This window comes from Nothoprocta perdicaria, unplaced genomic scaffold, assembly GCF_003342845.1.
Source record: "Nothoprocta perdicaria isolate Ctin4 unplaced genomic scaffold, notPer1 scaffold_29, whole genome shotgun sequence".
In the NCBI taxonomy this organism is placed as follows: Eukaryota; Metazoa; Chordata; class Aves; order Tinamiformes; family Tinamidae; genus Nothoprocta; species Nothoprocta perdicaria.
In genome coordinates, this window is record NW_020455521.1 from 5,535,366 (window position 1) to 5,556,293 (window position 20,928).

The following is a 20,928-nucleotide window of genomic DNA, read 5'->3' on the forward strand; positions in this document are numbered from 1 at the left end:
AAGTCAAGTAAAAAGAGCTGTTTCTGCTTAGTTCTGATTTGGTCAGAAATGGAAGGCACCAGCAGGTTCATTGGATCTTTGAGCCTTGTTTCTGCAATATGCTTTGGGGTTTTGAGTCCTCTTGCTGCAACCGATTTGTGGGATGTTAGATATCTAACTGGTATMATTTTATCCCTTTGTAATTAAAGGTTATGGTTTGTAAGTACAAATATAGTACAAGTTTATATGTGCTTTTAATAAACAGTAATAATTGGAATTTTAGATGCTCAGGGATCTTTCTTAGTTTATTTTTTTCTTTAATTAATTACATCTAATTCCCACCTTAAATATGATTGCATAACAGGAGGTATGCTATGGCACTGTGCAAAAATCAAAATACTAGATAAGTTTCAACTGAAATAATCTAAAATAGGAGCATTTCTTTCCTTCTTTCATAGTACCTGATGCCTCTGATAGACACCAGTCAGCAGAGCACTGCGACCAAGCTACTCTAAACGCTCTCCCACTGGGCACCCACTACCCCAACAGTTATGTTTTATTTAGGTTCCATAATCTGGTTTCATTACTTTAGGAAGCACTGAGCTCTTGATCTCTAGCTGCATGTATTTGTGTTTTATAGTGGTACCTAACTCAAGCTGACAAGCCAGGTGGGTAGTGGCATACTTGATAAATAAGTGTTTTGTTTGATATTTTTTTTTATCAAGGACAATTTTCTGGCCAACTGGAGGAAAAATTCTTTTCATTTTTGGTTTAACAGAAGAAATATGTTATTGCAGTAGTCGTTATTTGAACTTTAAAGTTTTTAACTTTTAAGCTGATTCCTTACAGAATCTCTCTTTTGCAGTCTCCCTGTTTACTTTTCAATAACTCTTGAATACATTGTTAAATTTAAACCAAATTTGATGATTTTAAATCTCAAAGCTACGAAATTCCTACATGAGGCACATCTGCTGGAAACTGTCTTTATTCTTTACAACAGCTTGATTAAATTTACATTAAGCCCTTTTCCTTCTCAAATTAAAACCTGAAATTCAAAAAATATTTCACCGTGCTCTTTGATCAAATGTAGAGTTTTTTCCTTCCTAAATTAATTGTTTTTGAAAATATATAATGTAGTAGCGCTTTACTTTCGGGAACAGGCATTTTGCAGTGCAGAAATGTTTCTGTGGACAATTTCTGACCAAGGCTAGAAATAATTAAGAACAGAGCCAAGGGTCTGAAATAGCTGTATGCTGTAGAAGAGCCCAGAGCCACGCTGAGTTCATATTAATTAGTGTAATTTACTGTGAAGGTGTATAGAATAAAAAGTCACTTAGGATAGTGTCAAAGGYTTTTATTTTCCCTCCTTGGCAAGTGGCTCTTGGAGGTGCCTCCCCTTGAAGCCCATGTGTGACCTGCCTATGTATGTGTGCTTGTGCCTTTGCGAATGCAAAGATGCCAGTCTAATAGCGAAGCATCTCTTGAGTCCRGCTTGGCAGTGGTCAGGGTTGCTTGGAGAAGCGTTCTCGCAGAAACCTGCCCTCTTTTGCCCTTGCCCAGCGTGAGGCAGTGGGTGGYGGAGAGGCCAAGGTGGGAGAGGACACGTATGGGGGCTGGAGAAAAGGGACCAGCGGCTGTATTTGCATGGGAATGGTGTGCGTGCCTTTCAGCCCCTGCTCCCACTTTGAACCTGAAGTGGCAACCCCAGCGTGTGGGCAGTTCCTAGCCTGAGGGGACTGTGTTTGCTTTGTAATGACAGAAACAGGAAGAAGGGCTGGGAGGAATATTGGCAGATCACCTGGATCTAGTCTCTTTTTTCCTCCATAAAGACTTAACCACTCCAAAAGCATTCTGGACTGATGTTTGTCCAGCCTCTCCTTTAAAAACTTGGGCAAATCTGCTATTAGGACTCATAAGTCTTATCAGAATTATCTTCCTAGCATTTAACTTCTTTTTTTTTTTTTTTTTGCTTCAATTGAATGCTATCACTCCATACATATTTATTCTTACTCATATAGAGAAAATACGTTTTGTAAGAGCTTCCACCTATTCAGACTATCATGACTGCAAATCTCTCTTTTTTTTTTTTCTTTTTGTTTTTTTCCCCAGACTTAATAAACCACCATTTCAGGCTTTTGCTGTAAATCTTKTTTTTCTGAACCTCTGACTTTATTGTTCCTCTTCTGTCTGTCTTCCTCAAAGTGGACCCAGYATCACAGTTGAGGCCTTTCTAGTAACAGACAGAAACAAACTTGGTCTTCGGAGCTGCTGTTCTGTGCTCACATGAGATACCTGATTATTTTCAAACTGCAGGACAGCATTAGCTCTTAAAGTGTATAAACCACTCTACTTATTATATATACATATATGTGGGTGTGTGTATGTATACACACACATATATATTTCAGTCTTTTTTGAAGAATTGCTGTCAGTTGTTCTCATCATCTGWTTTATCTGACTAAATAAAGGACCTTGTCTTTAAACTTACTGGACTGCATCCTTTGAGATTGTTTCTCTGATTTGTCAGGCTGCTTTTGAATTGTCATCCTGCGCTCCACAAGCAACTCATAGCCACAAATGTAATTTGCAGTCTTACTCTATCAAATTGATCATTAAAAAAAAAAAAAAAAAAAGGCAGCACATGTCCCATGAAGGCCCATTCATGCATTTATCCATTTTGACGATGAATAGCTGAAAACAACGCAGTGAATATAGCTCTGTAGCTGTTTTTTCATCTGACCTCTAGTAGCATCTTCTGAACATGTGTTTCCATGTTTTCTTTATGCGTGTGCCCATGTGACACGTTGCCAGAGTCCTTGCTAAAGTCAAAATACCAGACATCTCCCCGAACACGAGCCCTGTTGCTCAGCCTTTSCAGGAAATTAGATTGCTTTGACAAGATTTATCCTTGTCAAATTCAAATCAGCTGTTACTGATCTTCATGTTTTCTTCTAGCAAGTTGTATACACATAAGAAAGTTGTTCTGCCAGTATGTTTCTCCTTGTTGGAATTAAGCTGATTGCTCTGTAATTTCAGTTCTTTCTTCTCCTACTACTTGTAGATAAACAGTGCAATCTTTCTAGTCTTGTAGAGTCTCTCCCAGGCTCTATAGAATGACAGCTACAGCTCTGTGGTTATTTAGTTTCATTTTTTAGGTACCATAAGATGAGTGTTACCAGGCCAGCTGAGTTTGATGCGAGTAGCATGTTGAGGTGTTCTCTAATATCTTGTCTCTCTTGTTTTGTCTAGGATGACACTCATCCATTGCTGCTCATACTTATGTTTTTTTTTGTCAGACTTCAGTTGGCCTTTTTCTTGAAGACTTTTATTGAAATACTTTGAAGTGTCTGGTATCATGAGGTGATCCTGCTTACTGCCCGCTTGAATAACAGACCAGCTCCTCCTCATCTGATATATGAGTGTGTGTGTTGCAGAACGGCTCCGTGTCTTTGCTAGTTCCATCTCACCCATGCTCGGCTGTCTGGTTTTTCTCCCCGCGTGCCCATGCCCTGTCTCTTATCATGACCCAGAAAAATCTCACCTATTTTGAGCTTTCTGTCTGATTTTTGACCCCAGTGTTTACAGTCGCTGGAGAGATTTCAGTCGGGCCAGCAGGTTTCTTATCCTTCTGCAGCATTAAGGCAGTTGGTGCCTTTAWCCTTCTTACTTCGTTTCTTTGATATTCTAAGGGCTGGTTTCCTATGAGATTTTACAGGAAAATGTTCTATATTTGTTGAAACTTGTCTTCCCAAMTACTTAAAAACAAATAATCAAAACAACCCACTCTGTTATTTTTGTTCCTTCCTTTACAAAGTATCTATCTCATTTCTTCTGCGCTTTAATATCAGTTCCTTTTTGCCATCATGTTCTATTTTGCTGTGTTGGTCATAATCATAGCTAAGAAGCTCATTTCTAGTTACTTGTACATTAAAAATTGCCACCAAGGACTTGCTAGACAGACTTTCCCGTTGGATTCTTTTACCAGCACCTATCTTTGTAGATGCATTTTCCATTTTTGTCCAATCCATCCCCTTTAGGATTTCTCCTCTCTGCAACCATGTAGGGGCTAATTTGCTTAATGCATTTCAGTCTGTGGCTACAGAGCAGTTGTTTTTTTGGTTACAGTTTTATCATCTTGCAGGATAGGTGTATAGTGGTGAATTTAATAATTTTAGTATTGCYTGTGCTTACGAGATGGAAGGCATTTGCATATGTTGAAGACAAGGATAACAAATGTTATTTTTGCCCTGTATTCAACAAATTTTTAGAGACTGTTCTCTTGCTTTCAAAAGTCCTAGGATTTGCTTATGATGGTTTTAGAGTTTTCATATTTTGAAAAATAAAAATATCTAACTTAGAAATATGATTTCCTCAATGAAATTAAGGCTTAGGCAATAAAGGTATCCAGTACTAATGAAATATATAGAGTCTATGCATTACCTTATTACTACCACTAATGCTAATATGGTCTCTTCTGATTTATTGCATTGATCTTCCACACATATGTGAATAAAACAAATTATATTACCTTTTTTATGTTAGCACATAAACCGAGAAAATGTTACTATGGGTATGTATCATATTCACATCATGAGGATCATGGGGCCTTCATTGCATAGCTCTATTTTTTGAGGGTTCTATATTCAGGTTTTCTGAAGTATGTAGAGAAAGGCAACTTTTACTAGTGTAGTGTATATCAGGACACATCTTTGTTTGTAAACAGATAATTTAATACTCAAAATGAATGACCTGATGTAATTGAGAAGATTTTTCTTTTTTTTTCTATTGCTGACACGTACAGTACGATCTTCAGATTTAAATTCATAAAATACATATTTTTAATTATAAAATGTAAAATCTCTAAAATGTTCCTATGTTTAATCTCTAGAATTTCCTGCCTTGTACTTAGCTATCTGAAAGTCTGTTTTTCAATTAATATGATTGTGAAAGTAAAGCCATGGTCTTGAGACTGCAGAATTCCTTAATTTAAATCAGTTAGAACAAAAGAAAACAAAATATCCCGTATTTTATCAGCTGCTACATCCATTTTTCATTTTGAAAATTTAAACTATTTATAAATGATTGCCTGATAATTAATTTTTAAGTGGATGATGCATGCGATTTAAACTCTGAAATACAACCTGATGAGCATCGCTGCATTGGCTGATTAAAAGAAATGTCTTGGGTAATAATTTCTTTGTACTCAGGCACACGAATCTTATATACCCAATTTTGATGAAGATTTACAGATGTGACTGCCTTTGTGTGCAGTGAATGGTTGCACTGATTCAGGCAGATAATATTTCTGATGTTAAATCAGTAGCAAAAGCCCACCTCCTTAGCTGCTTCGCCCATCTTTATCCTCATCTTGGATTATCTACTTATTGATTCCCAACTTKCTGCATAATATGCACCTTTGTTTTCRGTGTCAAAACCCATGTTAATATAGCAGATAAGATCCCATGTTTGCAAAGAATGTTTAGAGCATAGTTATTTAGTTTTAACTATTATTTTCCAAAGTGTTTAACAAACTTGTGTAAACAGAAGCTTTTCTTCTTAAAAGTTTAATTGGGAAGTGATTGTAAAAATTATATCTGCCAATATTTGCCTTTRCATTTGGCATACCACTAGCATGGTATCAGGATGCCCATAAGTGAGAAATCACGTTAGGTATTAATGGAAATTCTGTTCTTAATGTTAATTTCTATCAAATAATGTTTTCCATCTGAAAACTACAAATTTTCAGAAGCTTCATCTATTAAAATGTTGGAAATCCTTGCAGCTAAATAGTGTTTAAATGCCATTCACTATAGCCAGGCTGTTAGGAGAGTAGCTCTATGATAGTGCTATGCAGAGAGTTCAAAACCACTCTGCATGTGTCCGTCTTCTGTGCTTAACAGCACATTTATTTTTTATCCCTCGTACATTATGGTACTGTGCGTGTCCTTTTTCCAAAAAAAAAAAAAAAAAAAAAAAGCCAGTAAAGAATTCAATATTAACACTGTTTAACTACAGACATAACAGATATTCTTTGTTTCTCAAAAATGGCTGGAGGGAGTAGCAGGGCAGGGTGAGGGAAGCAGGAATCCTGTAGCACCATCTGCTGGCAACTGAGCTCAAAGTTGGTGTGCAGACATCTCCACAATGTTTGGTAAAATATTTAAAATATATATATTCTGACATATTTGGTGCAAAAAACGTTTGGATTTCATTTGTAGTGTAATTTTTCTCCTTTTTATTGACATTGTAATGAGAAAATACAAAGTGAATTTAAGATTGATGTACGAACTGAAACAGAAATATGTCAAGGCTGTTTTGTTAAGTATGATTGTAAAAAGAAATGGAATACTTTTTTTTTCTCTAGATCTTTACAAAGTTCAATATTACACTTCTCTGTTCCTGTAAATCAAATTCAGCAAAACTTATTTCAGAGCGAGGACCCACAAGGCTTGCAAAAATGGCTGTAATGTGTTTTGGAAAGGGTAACAAGCACTAAATATTCCTCTCTCCAGCATGGGTTGCGTTTCCCTGTGCCAGTCCCTAAAGTCCCCGAAGGCTTCATGATGCCCCGCGCTGAGCCCGGCGGTGCCAGCGTGGTGCAGGCTGGAGCAAGGAGGCTGTGAAAGGCGCCGCTCGCTCCTCCTCCTAAACCGTAACACATTGATACCGCAAAGAGATGGAGGCCTCATTCCTACAAGTACTCTGTAAATCACATCCAAGTGACTGTCTGAGTCTGCAAATATTTGAACTGAAAAAAAATGGGATCTTACAGGTGGGTGAATTCTGGTATATCTGGAAGTCTCCACTGATGCTGTATAAGCAATATAATTTCATATTTACATAACGCCAAGAAAGTCACCTTATACGTAGATATGAAGACACAGTCTTCATCCAGTGGAACATTCAATTGCAGGGGCTGATAGTTCAGAAAATATTTTAATAGGCATGGTAATTTGCAGTTGATCATCTTGTAATTTTTGTATAAGACAAATATATATTTTGTAAGGTCAAAGTATGTCTTCCAGGGTTATTAACAGCATCTACAATATCCTTGTTTTCAACTGGCTGAGGGAAAATGTGTTTCAGGAATTGTGAATTAGAGGAAGTAATTACAATTTATTGTAGTAGCAAGTTTTGTGGCACTATCCAGATAGAAGTGAAGGCAGCACGTATTTGGAGACTGGAAACCTAGAGAAAGTTTTGATGTTGGTTTGTTGGCAGTATCCAACTTCAGGTGTCACTAAAACTATACGCATGAAATTCTCCAGAAGGATAAGGGTATTTAGTGCTTCATGATGTAATGCAGACCTTCAAGTTCCAGGAAAAACAATGCTATATTTACAACTTGCAACTAATAGTTGATGTGGTAAAAGGAATTATATTCATATGGTAAATGAACACAACCTTAATGTGCACCATATGCATCGTGGTGGAATGATGTACTTAGCATATCACATTTATTTACCTTGTTTGGTTGCTGGGAATAAAATGACTCTACCCTTCAATTTTAAGGCTATAATGCATAGGGCAGAACAGAATCAATCAGAAGAGGCAATAATTTGTAATGTAGAACTGATAATCTGAGGATCTTCATGACCAAGTTGAATGTTGTAAGAGCTGTTTCCTCAGGACTATAGTTCTGGCTCAGGCAGGAAATGAACTTGGGAGAGTTTCTGGMATTAATTTCTATTAATGGTAGCATCACGGAGGTAAATACTACTCCCCTGAGTGCAAGAATATGGTATGTAATCAGAAATATTCTTAGTATACTCCTAGCTACATCAATAAAAAAGGAGTAAAATATCTAATAAAATCCACAAGTGATACATTGATTTGAAATTTATTTTACAAAAGCAAACATATAACTAAAGCACACACTATATGCTATGATGGGACTCTATTATTTTGAAGTGATACCTSTTTGCTATTTTTAACTGATATAAATTGTTTTAATAGAGGAAAAATTCAGAAACTGCTAAATTGTGCTAAATGGCCACATGAAGCCTCTCATCACAGATTCCTCTTTGCCTTGGATATAAGATAGTTTATCGGTTCYAAATTAAAGTCAGATTCAGCAAATTGTTACAGAGATGTATTTTATCTTACTGCAATTCTGCAGTARGTGCTATTTCTGACTGAAATAATTGCTTTATTATTTTTTTTTTTTTCCTGATGGGCTTTTAGTTTCTTCACCTCACTAGGAATGGAGTGGTTGTAACTCCAGGCCACAAGGGGTAAATATGAAGAAAAAAAATATTTTTAAAAACGTAAGTAAAACAACCCCCCCCTCCGTATAGTCTCTAGAAGATTCTCAAATAAAAATGACCACGTTTTAAAACTACAGAACTGGTCACAGCTTATGAAGTCAGGATGGTGCAAATATTAAAATAGTAACGTACCCTGACCCTGAATATTCACCCGCAGATACTTTCTGGGGGCTTCAAAAAGATCGATACTGGCGAGGGGGCCTCTGAATGACTTCCAGGGCTGCCAGCAGATGAATCCCAAGCCAGGGCAAAGTGGTCCCAGAGACCCTCCTGTCACACATGGTGTGGGAATTCAGACCCTGGGGATTACTGTGGGGYTGTTTGAAATCTGAATGGCGATGTTCCCTTCATGAAGGCTGCTAAATCTCTTTCTTTGCTTTATTGTGCTTGTTTGGGAAACAGTCAACCTGTCCTCTTGAGAAAATATGTGTGAAAAACAGCCTGTTCTTGTGTTAGTGCTGAGTAAATGCGAATCGCTTGTCGTGCAGCGTGGCTGTAGAGAGGAGCGCAGCAAAGCTCTCCTGCCTCCCAGTCACCACGGTGAATTCCACAAGATAAATTCAGTATTTGTCACTTTGCTAGAAATTATGCACTGTACCACCTTCAGCAGTTATATTTTTAGGTTTGAGGATAGAATATTTTACTCAAGGTTTTCTTCCCTTTGCGGAAAATATATAGCGATATCAAGAGTGTGGGTTTTTTGTTTGGTTTTGTTTTCTTCATAAATAAAGTTTGCATCTGAGCATGAGGTGGCACTTTCTGTTTTTAAAAGTTTGATCAGATGGGAAGTAGTTTGGAAAAAGATTGAAGGAATTAGAGGAGATGCTGATGGTGTGTCACATGACAACCAGGACAACAGTAAAGTTCTAATATAATATGAAATATTCACTYAAGTATATAAAAATGCTTGCTATAAAGGAAAGATTATCCAAACTGAAGTTTTAGGAATCCTTCAATAGTGCTATGTAGTTGCACTTTAGCAATTTTTTGCCTCCATTGAAGAGCCACTCTTTCTGCAGCAGTGAAATGGGTTTTAACCAATATCATAYTTATGAAATGTCTACTTTATGATATATATATATAAATAATATTACCATAGAGAGTTTGTATAGTATTTGGCAATAATGACTTTGAAGTCATGAAACTGTGAAACAGGGAAATCTACCAGTAAATTAGATAGTTTTACTGAAAAAAAAAAGTGTTCTTATGCCTTATATTCTCTTTCACATTTCTACTTCATAAATCTATTTAAAATATAATACTRTTTTCCTCAATTTCCAAAATCGGGAAATTGGTAAAATGACTTTAGAACACTTTTCTTATGCCTACCATTTTGTTTATATATCCTTTGAGAAGATACTCAATGATTTATTTGAGCAGAAAGTAGGTAAAAAGATAGTTAACTGATGTGTCATTTAATTAGAATTTTATATTGACATAAAATCACATAATTAACTTATCATTTAAAAGTGTCCTACAGCCTTGACAATCATGGAATAGTAATTTAGAAATTACTGTTTAGCTGCCTGTAACTTATAATTAATTATCTTCTCAGCATAAAATATTAAAGCATAGAAAATTTGACTATCCTCCTCTTTATGTGTTGCATAATATTATCTTGTGCAGAAATAGTAGGAAGAGTGTTTTATATATCACTGTGAAACAAGTTTTCACTCCGTCTCTAGTTTGAATTCTTATTAGAGAGAAAMTTTCTTTAAGAGAATCCCTATGTTTAGCTCTTAGAGCACAGTAAGGAAGGTATTACTAGTGTTAATATAGAAAATGGTCTTTTTAGGAATTTATTGATGGATTTTTAAAAAATTCTATTGTATTTACCAAAACCAAAGAAAATAGACAGACTGAGCATTATTAAACAATTTCATGTTATCCAGTAAGGTGTATTGTCTTCAGGGTATTATTAAATGAGAAGAAAAGAATTAGTTCATTGTTCTCATTTAGTCTCATTGTTCTTTTTTAAACGTAATTTCCAAACATCTGATTTTTTTAACTAAAATATCACCACAAGCTGACATAAGTTTGTGTGCTCTTCTTTTATCTTCCAAAGCTTGAGTTTTATAATTTAAAATTTACTATAGTGACTTAAGGAAGAGTGGTATTTGATGCTGTTTTCCATGGGAAAAGAGCTTTGCGGGATTATTTATTGTGCTATAGGAGAACTCTTTTGAAATAATTTGAATGGTTATTGTAAAGGTATTCTGTCCATTATGGGGAAATAACTTTACTTATCCTYCCTATGACTTGCATAAATCATGGGCTACATTTGTTGCCATGTGAATGTGGCTTTAAGGTTCTTCTTAGAGCGTTCAGCTTCAAGTAGCAATGCAGCAATGGTCTAGATTAAGGATATTATTGTAGACTGCACATATATACGTGCTGAGAAAAGCACATCTGTAAAACTGTTGTGTCCGGGTTATTAGAGCTAGGATTTGAACTATCTTTAATCTCATTTGACTTGTTCATCTTCCTTAAGGATCTCCATAAAGATGCACTGAGTATTCTTTTCAGCCCTTAGTTAGGGTTTGCATCAGTGGTCGTAAACCTGCTTAACGGACAAAGACTCCCTTCCCTTTGAAGTCACTTCCCCAGCTTTTCAAAAGGTCTGCAAGCCCCTTCCCCTAAAACAATTTAGAAAAGTTTGAAGTGGTGCCCCTTAAACCAGCAACAAACTAAAATATTCTCTTTGCATTATTGAAAACCATGACAATCTTCTGAAGCAATAACCATTTAAAAGCTTTTAAAGAAATCTGTTCTGCTCCACGACCAGCTTTTAAGTTGACSTCATTATTTGACAAATCAGAGACTTGGGAGCTCCTAAATACTTGACATTCTTATCAAAGGAGTRAGCCTAACTTTTCACAGGACTTATGTTTTACAGTATTTCTTCAATRCTAATGTCCTAATTCATAATTTCTTTAAAGATACTATTCAGATTTCTTTTATTCCTATTTTTGCTTTGAAGTATTTCTTTATAATAAAAATAATTTAATAAACAGATGAATTTAAGAAATGTAGACCTGACCACTTCTAGACTTACTCTGCTTTATTTGAAATTTCATCTCAAAAATAAAATGCAATTTACAGAAGTCCAATTTTGTGTGGACTGTGATCAGTATATGCACTCATTTTCTTTTTTTAAGCAAGTAACACATTGTGTGTGTATAGTTACAACTTAAAGTAGGGAAAGCCTAGGAATCTGGTTGCTGTAAAGCAGTAAGTATAAGAATGTTTATCTGCACCTCCTAACAGTGCTTATAGGTCCTGCAAGCTCAAACATCTTACATTAATTACCTTCAATGCAATGTCTATTTAAACAGCTTTGATTTCTAAAGTTTGAAAAGTAAAATTTTTCATTAATATGTGCAGAATACAATTAGATAAATTCCTTGCTGATCTGTGCAGCAGAGATCTGTGTGCTAAATGCAATTTTTGGAAGCAAAGCAAAATAATAAAACCAGAATTCTAGAATCTTGCTGATGTAAGCATCTCAAAACAAACTAACAAATGCCTTGACAGCATAAAGTACCTCTTGTTTTGTGGTTTGGGGACCAAGTGGAGAAAGAATTAGATAAAATTAAATAGCTACTGGTAGGAAGACTGTTACGATTACTGCTAGATTTTTCTCTAAAACTGCACAAATTTGTGGATTGTCTACACAGTGTTTTAAAGTATATTCAAAGGAATGTTTAATAGAGCAAGCTGCCTCCAACGCAAGCATTTAGTGGAATCGGTCCCCTGGTCATATGTTCACCCTTATGCTTCCAATTTGTTTGGGGGCTGGTTCTTTCCTTCTGAAATGTCTGCCACACTTCCTGGGTTTGAGTGTGTTTTGCTAAACGTTATATGAAGCAAAAGCAATAGCCTTTAACGATTATATATTAAGAGATTAGGGATCATTCSCTGGTCCCATTTTCAGATTTAAACTGCTGCTACATGCATACCTACATACGTAAATATATATACAAATACACACTATTTATAACTTGTAGTTGCTATTGCAGAAATGAATCAAATTTCCAAAGTCCTTATTCTTTATTTGATACTGGATTGTAGCTTAGGACCTATCCTAAGAGGCCATCTGAACACAACAGCTACGTGGACGTTCTGGGAGTTGTTGCAAATGGTTTGAGTAAAAATGTAAATTATTGTCAGTAAGCCCAAATCCTCATTTCTTCTTCCTAAAAGTTTGTCACTGCTCCTGTGCCAGATGTGAATAGTTAACTTTTAATATTTTTCCAAAATTTCTGATAAGACACAATATTGTTGTTGCTAGTACTGATATGACTCTACTTGGATAAATTAGTCAGATTGTGCTAATATTAGCTTTTAAAAAGTTACAACTTAAAATATAATTTGCAAAATGCTATTTTAGTAGCAAATGGAGTCAGTTGGCCCTATTATTGCTGTGTCTTATCAAAAACCTTCTGTTTTTGAAGTGAAATAATGAGTGATTTTACCACTATTTTGCTGCCTTGTTGACATCTCGCAGAACTCTCAGCATCATTTATTTTTAAGTGAAAGTGTTTCCTCCTGCTTACAGCCTTGCTTATTCCTTTTTTAGCTACATGACACTGTTGAAAATGCATTCTTCCGAGTTTTCATGCCTCATAAAAAGCTATGAATAAAATAAGTATATGGAAATACAAAGGTAACATTGTGCTGTCCATGAAATGCTGGCACTTGCAAAAAGGGGTGATCCAAGGAACGATGCAGTGAAGGCATAAAACAGTCTAAAAAGATTTATAGCATATGTTTACTTTGTGCCTTTATCTTGGAGAATTAAAAAAAAAGGTTTATTCAGATATACCAGTTGCATATTTTTTCTTTTATTTCTCCAAAATTCATATTGATTGTGTTCTAAACTTTACCTTTTAGAAGTGACAGCACAGCAAAGTTTTATCATGATTGCTAGATTAAAACAAAATCAGACAGCTGATGCTTCACTTTATCTTGGGGCCTGGTAGTTTTTTCTTCTCAGTATTTGTCATGAAGATGTTTATGTTCAATTATGCTTAGTACAGAAGAAGGTAGTACCTGGATTAATCTCTTCCTGCATCCCTGGATGTAGGACCTAACTTCCTCCCCACCAAAAAAACCCCAAAACCAGAAAACTTTTGGTTTTGCTACACACTGCTTTTATATGAATGCTTGTTACTGAATCTCTGTAGCCTACTGCTGCTGTACTGTGCAAATAAGTGCAGACTGACTGCATGCAAACAGCAGCATAGAAGTGATTTGCAGGGACTGTAAGGTCCAAGAGCACTGAAGGATGCTTCAGTGACAGAAAACATGTTTTTTGAAATGGATTGTAACCAAAGATTGCTTTTATTGTTTTTTCATTGAAGGTGATTTTGCAACTCCTCGAGCTATTTTGACAGGACATGACTATGAAATCACCTGTGCTACCGTTTGTGCTGAACTTGGCTTGGTAATAAGTGGTTCAAAAGGTGAGCAAACTGTTGTCTTTTATTTCTATTCATAAAGCTATAGAACTAATGCAAAAATGAATATAGTCCTAAGGGGTAGAATTTATTTACTTTGCTTATATTTTMAAGTTTCTTTTAGTTGCTGCAGAACTGGAGTGAATTTGAAACCTCTTCCTAAACATGTTGGAACTGAGGGTTATTCAGTCATCCGGGAGAAAGAGCAGATCGTTAGGCAACCACATGAGCTGCCCTGTTTTAGCTGTTTGCTTATGCAGCCTAATTGCATGTAGCGTGCAGCTGGATCCAGCTCTTGCCTGCCTGTATGGTCAGGAATGTGTTTCTGCAGTCAGGCTTGTTTTTGTTATAGATAACTTCTCAGGAAGAAAAGCAAGAATTAGTTTCAAGAGAATGTGCTGTTTAGTTTGTTTGATGAAAGGCACATATATGCTGCCCGCTAAAATTGGTAGTAATTCTGCTCAGGCTTTTTGAGTTTAACTATAGACCTGTACAACAGTAGTGTTCTCCTCAAAGACCTGCTTTTGCCAGGCAAGTTAAAAAGGATGGCATTGATTCTACAGATATTGTGGTTTTTTTTTTTTCCTTCTTTGCTGACCTTCAGTTATTTTTAAATGGGAAGGTCCTTAAAATTAGGATCTTTCTCCTTCARTGTTTTCAAGGTACCTACTTTGGAGCTCCCCAATGAGGGGTGTCCTCAGTGTATGCAGCTATGTCTGTTTCTGTTTTATGTACATGAGCATTTGTGACTTGCATAGAAAGCAGGTATTTGTCCAAATTTATTAAGAAGCAGCTACATAGTTGATCACCTGTGGATTAACATCTTTATTAAGAATATGTGTGAAAACTGACACTTTTAGAGTACATGCGTTATAAATTCATTACATTTATGTGTCTTCATACTCTGAAATCTTATTTAAGGATTCTAAACAGTAAATACATTTATTTTTCTACACTCAAAATTAGCTACTATCAATTTTAAAAGGAAATCCACAAAAGAAAAAGAAAAAGGAAATTCCCCCAAATCTTTATTAGATCTTTAATTCTGTTAGCTGCTCTAAAGTACATTTGATACAAAAAAAATAAGGAATAAGCTGTTCTCATTATTCTAGCCCTCATAAGCTCATAATATTTCCAGTTACATATGGTAAAAGTGAGTATATGGTAAAACATATGAATATTGACTATATGGTAAAATAATATCCTATTATACTATGGTATAATAATATACTACGTAATATACTTAAGGAGAGGCTATTACTTATTATTTGCTATAGGATGCCTTCAAATGAACTTCTAAGCCAATAATTGAACTTACTAACCTGACTTAGTAACTTTTTATTCTGTCTCATTAGAAGGACCATGTCTCATACATTCTATGAATGGAGATCTGCTGAGGACATTAGAAGGTCCTGAAAATTGCCAGAGACCAAAACTTATCCAGGCTTCAAGAGAAGGCCACTGTGTCATATATTATGAAAATGGCCTCTTCTGTGTATTCAGTGTGAACGGGAAGCTTCAAGCCACCATGGAAACAGGGGACAACATAAAGGTAAGTGCATGAAAATGTCTGCTGAGGACTGTAAGCTTCAATATCAGGAAAGCCACCAGTTTTGGAGTTGTGTCAAGATTCTTTCTGCAGCCAGGCCATAGAAATACATGGCACTAGACCCAAACAGTGGTGGTTGTGGTGTATGCAGAKATCCCCGTTTGTGAAGTGACCAAGTGCAGAGAGATATGACAAAATCTTTAAACGTTACTGCAGCTGTAAATACAGATTTGAGGAAAATGATGTGCATATTTCTGTCACAAGACATTTTTTCAAATGGATGTAGATTCTTCAATTTTTAATCTTCCTTCAGTTCTCTGAAATGGCTCCCTTTTCTGCCCTTGTCCAAAAGCTTCAGAGATTTTCAGCCTACCCTTCCTGCCAGATCCTACTTGCTTCCTATAAAGCAAGTCCATATCACAGTGGTTTGTCTCTCTTCTCTTTTTGCAATAGTAACGTTGATAATCTGTCACTTTGAGTTGCGATTATGTTGTCAGCTAGGCCAGCAAATCTGTAAAATAGCTGGAAATCCCTCGCTGGCTAAAACAATTTCTGTAGTGTTTCAGTCGGTATCCCCRCTCTGGGAACATTGCCCGCGGCAAGGCAAGTCCCGCTCTCTGCAGACCTGGAATAACATACGTACAGGGGCTTTGCTTTGCTTCTCTCCTTCCCAGTGCTCCCAGTTGGGCTTTAGGCTTAAACAAGCTACAACAACTTTTCCCAGAGCTTCTGTGCTCTGTTGTGCTAGGAGGCGAGCAGCAGCTGCCTGGTTAGAGCAGAGGTGTTTAAAACTAATAGTACCTACCCACGGGCTGTGCTGGGAAATGCTTTACTTGGTTTTGGTCGTGGAAAATAGAAAAGGTAAGGAATAGGTTGCAAGTGTTGGGTGTGCCAAGTAAGATTCTAGTTTATGCATGTTGTTGCATAAGGATATTTCAGAATGTTACCGTCAAAATCAGCAGTTTACCATAACGAAGCTTAGAAAAAACTGCCTTTGCTTTCTTGTGGTCTTGGGCAAGAAAGCTGCTAAGAAGATTTCTGAATGTCTGGACAAATCTGAAGTCTGCTGCATGTTTTCCACCTGTTTTTGTTTTAAATACTCTACTGCTCAGTAGAGTTCAGGCATATCAGTACATCTACTATGTAATGTTTAGATATCTTAATGAATAACTTAACTCTAAATAGTCTGCTTGTTCTGAGAAGTAAAGTTATTTTAGCCTAAACAAAGACTGTATGCTGTTTCACCCAGAGGAACCAATTTATTTTCTTTTCCTGAGTTTGTTTTGAAATGTGGAAGTGCCCACAAGCCTCTTGCTGCTGTGAGCCAGAGCTGTCACAGTGTCAGCTCTGCCTTTTACCAAGCACTGCCTTTCAAAGCTCTGAGATGTTAGAGGATTTGTGCAAAGATTTCCAAGGAAATATGAGTCAGAAATGTACCTTCCAGAGCTTTGCTGAAGGTGGGTGCATTGGGGATCGTTTGCAAGTCTATGAGTGTTACAGTGTGAGAAAGATTAGATGTGGAGTTGTATCTGCACCGACCTAGCAAAATCGTAGACAAATTATGCTGGGGAAAAGCAGAATGGGAAGTTCTTTAGTCATCTGCTGTAGCAGTTGGAGCACAAGCATCTTTTAGTTTGGTAAGTCTTGAAGAGCATGTCGTGAAACTGATATTTTGACAAGGTGACTTTTTCTTGGAATCATTTATTCTTTCATATATATATATATATATATATAGGGAAGGCAAATGGTGAAATATTTATAAACAATAAAATAAAACATATCAACATCTAGTCTTCTTGACAAGCCAATGACTTTGTAACATTTAATAGGTATTAGTAAAGGTTCAAAGCCTATTTAATCAAGAGATCACAAAAATCATTGAATTTTGCAGGTAGTGGAAGAGTTAAAGATTAATGGCTTTAATTTGCCTTTTAATATAGCATTTCTCCAGCAAAAGCCTCAAGTATAAAACTCAAGTGAACCATGACCGTGAGGTTAATGGATTTTCATCAGCTGAATTTTATAAGTGTAGCAAATAATTATTTGTCATGCTCTTCATTGYGATTTGAAAATACCCTTAGGAGACTGCCATTTCTATAAAGAAAAAGAAAATTATATTGATTTTGCTTCTAATGAATAATCTTTTTAGTAATTGCATGTGGTATATTGTATCTCATGATAATCTACTCAGTGCATACATAGTTTTAGGTAACTTTCACTGTCCTAATTTGTTTTCTACCACCTACTTGGTGACTCTTGTTAGAGTGAGTGTCCCTAAATTAGCCTTCAGGCTGCTTGGGGTTGTGATTTGAGAGGCACTTAGTATGTTTTGGTGGGATGATAGAAACAGTTTATGGTTGAAACGTTTTCCTTGTTGTGGAGGAGCTTCAAGACGGAATACTCGAGTCTAAACTTGGCTAGTATTTAGCTTTCCATAGTTTTGACAGTCTCCATTGTCCTGATGGCTCAGGCTGATATCAGTCCATGTGGTGGAATTTGTTTCACTTTTTCGATTTAGAAAAGCCAGARACTGAAAGTGACCCCTTAAAATAAACAGCAAGAGCAAAAAGAACAGAATGAGCATTCGTCTCAGATTAGAAATATCCAAGTTGCCAGGATGAGACTCATAGGCATGAAATACCAAATTAAGGTGCATGATCAGGATGCATGATCAGAGACCCAGAAACATATGCTGCTCAGCGAGGTCTAGTAAGAATAGTAAAGTCCCCTACCCCCTGGAAGTAGAGGTCTGATATACATATGACCTATTTTAGTATAAATACGAATTTAAATGACTTGTTTCCTACAGCCAGAGAAGCTACATCTTTCTGAAGTTCAGTGTAATTAAAACAAGTAAAGGGATGGAGCAACAAAATAGAGTGGGGAGGTCTGAGGCGATGAGGAAGGATCATGTGCTGATGAAGGCAGTGGATAAGGTGAATACGCTATTGCTCACAAGAACGTACAGCCTGTGAAGTCTCACAGGGACTGCTAAAACGTTGCTTCCAAACAGATRAAGCTTTGTTGTAGGATGAACTTCCTGGCTTTTTTGCCACAGCGGGCAAAAAAAGAGATCAGCGGGTCCAAAAAGAGATTCAACAAATTCATGGGATCACATCCATGAATAGATACTAAAGAGAATGGGCAGAGATGTTCTCTAATATCCTTGATCCGACAGCTGAGGAGCGCCAGGAGAATGCACTGTAGGGGTGGCAGTAGTGCTGGTCTGATACACTCCGATAATTTTTGTAATGTTTCAGTTCCTGACATAATTCAACTCCAGCCAGACAGAAGCAGGAGAGGAGATTCTGCTGCAGTGRTATTAAAGACATTTAGGAGAATGTAGCGTGCTATGTTTTAATGCCAGCACTGCTGGCTCTCGTAAATCCAGTGACTCAGAAGAGTGCATTTCTTTAGTTGGCCTCATATTAGATATTTGGAATATATAGGTGAGGTAAAACCTAACTAGTGCCACCTACCAGAGCATGACCACATTAATTCTATTGCTTTAAAGACTAACAACTGTTTTTCAGAAGCTTATATTTATGGCTATGAAAGAGGAGGAACCAAAGGAATGCATGTTTTTCTGAGGTGAATGTCCATGTGGTTTCCCGTAGGCGATCCAGCTGAGTCGAGACGGGCAGTACCTGCTGACAGGAGGGGACAACGGGGTCGTCATGGTCTGGCAGCTGTGGGACCTCAAGCAGCTTTTTGCTTACCCAGGGTGCGACGCTGGCATCCGATCAATGGCCCTGTCGTATGACCAAAGGTGAGAGCAAAGTCTTCCTAAGAATTTCATTGACTGCATTGCTACAATTAAACTTGTCTTTTCCTTATGATTTTGATTTTTCATGGATCACAAGGTTCTGGCGATTATATTAAGAATTCTGAGTTTACATACTTTCCTTTCTAGCATCATATTTAGACAGGAACGTGGTTGTTGCCTCAGATTCTTGGGGCTATATTGATGCAACTCTTCAGTGCTGCAACTCATGGATGTGAATGCGATGTGGGTCACTAACTAATCCAGTGTTGTACTTTCCATAGGTGTATAATGACGGGCATGGCATCTGGGAGCATAGTGGTTTTCTACAATGATTTCAATCGCTGGCATCATGAATATCAAACCAGATACTGATCTTGAGACAGACCAAGATCAGCACTGATGTGGGCAGCTGCTGTCAGAGCGCAACTGAAGATTGCAAGCCTCCCTTGGTGGCTTGCCCCAGATTTATTCCTTATACATAGCTGTATTACATCTGAATGTAACTTAAATTTGCTGGGAGAAGCAACCTATTTTTAAAGTTAATTGCTATTTTTGTAGACCTTGCTTGACTTTTTTTGGGGAAGGGCAAAGAAGCAGAAAAATGGCTGCTGGGTTCTGTAGTTAAAAAAATCTATATTTTTAGTCATAATGAGAAGTCTATTTTGATCCACATATGAAAAGAAACCTAAAATAATGATGGTTAAAACTCGCATTCTAGCTATATTATGCAGAAACAGATTTTCCATCTGAAGCTTTATGTATAACCTTGAATAATATATGATTTTAACATAATGGAAATAAATTATGATGTTTGGGGGTTTTAATCTGTACTATCTGCATAACATTTTGTCTCGTCCTTTTCCAAATGATTGTATTACTTCAGTGCTGAAGTTTCTGGGAATCAGTAGTTATATTTAAATTATGGTTAATGTAATTTTACACATTACAAAGAGTTGTTTCCATCCATGTTACTATTGAAGCATGTTTCTCAACCTAGACAATTAGTTCCTTTTTAGTTAAATGTTTTGTGCAGTTGAGAGGGAGAAATSAGCAACGGAGTTTGTGTTACACCCAGGGTGAATCCCTCTAGCTTGTGCCGGGTGTCTCCTCCAAAGCACACCAAAATGTGGATTGTTCCTCCGACTCAGAAAGGCTCTTTAAAGAGCTTGAACTTCARTTAGCAGCCGTGACAGGCACGTATTTTTCATAGGTGCAGGTACCAAAGCACATGGCTGGGAAGGCCTCCAGAGGTGGAGGGAGCCGCAGAAACACCAGGCCTGAGGCTGCTTTTCCATTTCCCCCCCAGACTCACCCCACCAGACCATGTCACACATACACATTTCTTTTCTGTGTGTGGCAACAAAATCTTTTGTATTTTGCTATCACCAAATCCCGTCCAATCATGTTAAATGATTTTTCTCTTAGGAATTGAAAACTAATTTTACTAAGGAACAATAAGTTATTTTGGTGTTGCACAAATCTACTTTTCTATGAGATTGCTGTGCAGGATTCTGTGAAAATATTTGTGAAAAGAACTGTTATTGTTTTGTAAGTCTGTATTGCCTAAAAACCTTCTTTGTATGTCGTGATCTCTCCGAGTTGAACTTTACATTCCATATCTGTACCGATACCTACGTTTCCGGAGCTGCCTTCTGGAGCAGTTCCTGATTTTCTAAGCATTTAACTACTCTCTCTTTTAAGTAAAAGATCTGGAATGAGAAAATTCAGTTTAAGTGAAGCAATGAAATAAAATGGCATTGGTAATTGAGAGCTTCTGTGGAGTGCGCTGGGTTCTTGCAATTCAAAGCACCTGCCGCGGGGCGGAAGCAGCTGCTCTCCAAGGCACTTAGAGCTGCTYGTGGTGCTTGTGCCCTGGTGGCCGAGCCCCGTGGGCCCCCCACGCCCCCC

At 37.0% G+C, this 20,928-nt stretch overlaps 1 protein-coding gene across 1 annotated transcript in view; it reads left to right on the forward strand.

Annotated features, from left to right (window-relative positions):
• The window catches only part of LRBA (LPS responsive beige-like anchor protein), a 342,587-nt gene extending 321,910 nt beyond the window's left edge, over positions 1–20,677 (forward strand). Inside the window, exons 53-56 of the mRNA XM_026041635.1 lie at positions 13,610–13,711; positions 15,061–15,257; positions 18,872–19,023; positions 19,302–20,677. Of these exons, the coding sequence (XP_025897420.1) occupies positions 13,610–13,711; positions 15,061–15,257; positions 18,872–19,023; positions 19,302–19,392 (542 nt within the window). The 3' untranslated portion in view covers positions 19,393–20,677. The remainder of the gene's footprint in view (positions 1–13,609; positions 13,712–15,060; positions 15,258–18,871; positions 19,024–19,301) is intronic.
• The last annotated feature ends 251 nt before the right edge of the window (positions 20,678–20,928 follow it).